The sequence below is a fragment of the Mus musculus genome, chromosome 2, assembly GCF_000001635.26.
Source record: "Mus musculus strain C57BL/6J chromosome 2, GRCm38.p6 C57BL/6J".
NCBI classification, from domain to species: domain Eukaryota; kingdom Metazoa; phylum Chordata; class Mammalia; order Rodentia; family Muridae; genus Mus; species Mus musculus.
In genome coordinates, this window is record NC_000068.7 from 22541733 (window position 1) to 22544766 (window position 3034).

Sequence of the window (3034 nt, forward strand, 5' to 3'; positions counted from 1 at the left end):
CTGGGCACTCCTAAATCTTCCCCTGCTACCCCTGCCTTGTTGGCTTTATTTCCTCCACTACTGCGCCCCCTTGTCCTCTCTCTCCCGGTCTCTCCTTATACTCAAACTCCTGCCTGCACAACTCTCTGTGGCCTGCCCCATGCTCAGTCATTGCCTATTGGCAACTTTATTGATAGATCAAAAACCAATTGAGAGTAAGGACCTTCAGAGTCAGTAAACAGGTTCCTGCTCAAAGCATCAGAACAACCCTCTACATTTATGAACCAAATCAAATATATAGGAAAGCGAAGCCATCAGGGCTTCAGGGTCAGAGCCTGGCATCACAGTGTGGCTTTCACACTGAGAGAACATCAGCAGTACCTGGAGCGAGTGAATTCATGGCTCCCTCCTGAGACCTACCAAGTGTTGCACTCACAAAGTGAGGCCAAATACCCTGCACCTATACTGATGTTCCAGGTGACTCTGACCCATGCTGACATTTGAGACCTGCTCTAAACCATGATGTAGTGATAAACATTTGTTTGAGAATTCTGCTTTGTCATTAATATTCTAAAACTTCATAGATTTCCTATATTAAAATATCTCTGTTCATCACGCATTGTATAGGAAAAAATAACTTCTGACCATCAATTTTACTTGAGGATCTGTGTGCCTAATATTGGAGTTCAATTTCCTTCCGCAGAAAAATTTGAAGACAACCTGAAGTCACAGTACTTCTGGAGACCCAAAAGAATGGAACTCAGTTTTGGCATTCACCACTATGCAGGAAAAGTAAGAATTTCAAGAACTGTGTCTCTCTGCCTTTCTACCAATGGTATCAGAAGAGCTGGCCCCCAAAATATTGAAAGATGGTTCTAATTGAGGTGAAAATATCTTGTCTCTATCTGGTCCTAGTTCTCCTGTCAGCCTGTGTCTTCCTGATCATTCAGTCTGTTGACAATGACTAGCTAGCAGTGGTTAACTGTATTTTACTCTTTTAAACAATAGTTTGGGGCATTTTCCAGGCTTGTCTCTTACCTTTTGCCCAATATTGGGGCTGAGAGCAGTCACTCCCTCTCTGCCCCTCTTCTCCTCTCTCTCTCTCTCTCTCTCTCTCTCTCTCTCTCTGTCTGTCTGTCTGTCTGTCTGTCACTCTTGCTCTCTTTCTTACTTTCTTTCTCAGTCTCTCCCCTTTTCTTTACTCTCCCTCCCCCTCTTCCTCCCTCTTCATCATTTTCTCTCCCCCCCTCCTTATCCACACTCTTTCAACCAATGCTCTAGGAGAGAGAGAGAGAGAGAGAGAGAGAGAGAGAGAGAGAGAGAGAGAGAGAGAAGAGAAAAACAGATAGTAGTGCCTCAGATGTGACTAATGGATGGTTAGGAGTTTAGATAAGCATTCATACATTTGTTGAAATACAGCCATACACCTGTCAAGCCTCAGAGATGTTGTCTTACACCCAAGGGACAGTTTCTCCTCCATGGAGAATAATGGGCCATCCACTCAGAACTGTGCCATAATTGTTGAGGTATAAAGACTAAAATCAAGGAAGAATGTATGAGATAGAAGAAATCACTGACAACTAAACTAATTGAGAAGGCCTATATTTTTGTTCATTTGGCCACTTCCATGGGCCAGGGAATGTCCCAATGACCTTTGTCATTAACAATATATCACTCAAGTTGAGGAGCTGGAGAGATGGCTCAATGGTTAAGAAGAGTGGCTGCTCTTCCAGAGGGCCAGAGGGTTTGGTTTCCAGCACCTACATGGCAACTGAGAACTGTTTGTAACTCCAGTTTCAGATGTGATGGCCTCTTCTAGCATGGGTGTCACTGTACAAAACGGTGCATGAACATGCATGCAGGCAAAACACACATATACCTATCTTTTTAATTTTTTTAACAACTGTACATACCTTAAGGCATTCTCATTATAACCTTCCCTGATACTTAGTGTTTGCCTGACCAAATAAAGGCTGCTTTGCCTGTCAATGAAGATCATTTTATCCAGTCATTTTTATTAAATGTATTGTTTGGTTTATAACAAGAGAACTGGCTGAATGCCCCAAAAGGAGAAACATATTATTGCTGTTCTAGATGCTGAAAGTGTGAGTCCAAGGTACACTGAACAGATTGTTGTCTAAGGAAGCCTCTTATCCTGGCTTGTAGACATATGTCATCTCAGTCTCCATATGGTCTGTTCTCTGTTTATACTACTGCAGATATCTTTAACACAAGTTCTGGATTAGCATGATTCAATCTCTGACTACACATTTTGATTATCCATCAGAAATGCTTGGAATGTGTTCATATTTTTAAAGCCTTAAAATTATTTAGAAGTGACAGAAACATACCCCTACAGCATGCAGTCTCCAAGTTATGCAAGACCTATCATGTTGAAGTCATTAGATCTGGCCCAGTCCTTAGGGAAGTGGGGAAGGGTCTATGCTTCCCGTCCCTCCAAATAAAGAAAAGCAGCATACCAGATTCACAACATTTCTGACAAATGGTAAGGAATTGCACACATCTTGTGTGTGTGTTGCTCAGTAAGGACTGACCTTTCATGTAAGCATTGAGGATGACAGTGACTGTTTATAATAACCACCATAACACTGTGTATCAACAGGTCCTCTATAGTGCTAGTGGGTTCTTGGCTAAAAACAGAGACACTTTCCCAACTGATATTGTGCTGCTTTTGAGGTCATCAGAAAACAGTGTAATTCGGCAACTTGTCAACCACCCTCTGACCAAAACAGGTAAGGCAGTTGATGTTTGGAAAAGTTTCCCTAAGCCCCATCAAGTAGTTTCTATTGACGTGATTTATTTGTGACCATAGTCCACAATATTTTGTGTTTATTTTCAATTCACTAAATATTCACTTATTCCTAATCTAAGAGAGACATAAAAAGTAATACAAAGATGCAAGGCTTCTATAAAGAAAAGCATTTGACAACCTCACCAGAAAATATGGAAGAGTTCACTCTACTCGAAAGAAAGTCTGCCATTTTCAGGAATGGGCAGCCGGAGATGGTCCCTGGTGTTCATGGACTCTCTATAT

General features: G+C 41.6%; 1 protein-coding gene across 1 annotated transcript in view; it reads left to right on the forward strand.

Moving 5' to 3' along the window:
- Positions 1-3034, forward strand: part of Myo3a (myosin IIIA) — a 390750-nt gene that overhangs the window by 314230 nt on the left and 73486 nt on the right. The window contains exons 21-22 of the mRNA NM_148413.3: positions 683-771; positions 2603-2732. Of these exons, the coding sequence (NP_680779.3) occupies positions 683-771; positions 2603-2732 (219 nt within the window). The remainder of the gene's footprint in view (positions 1-682; positions 772-2602; positions 2733-3034) is intronic.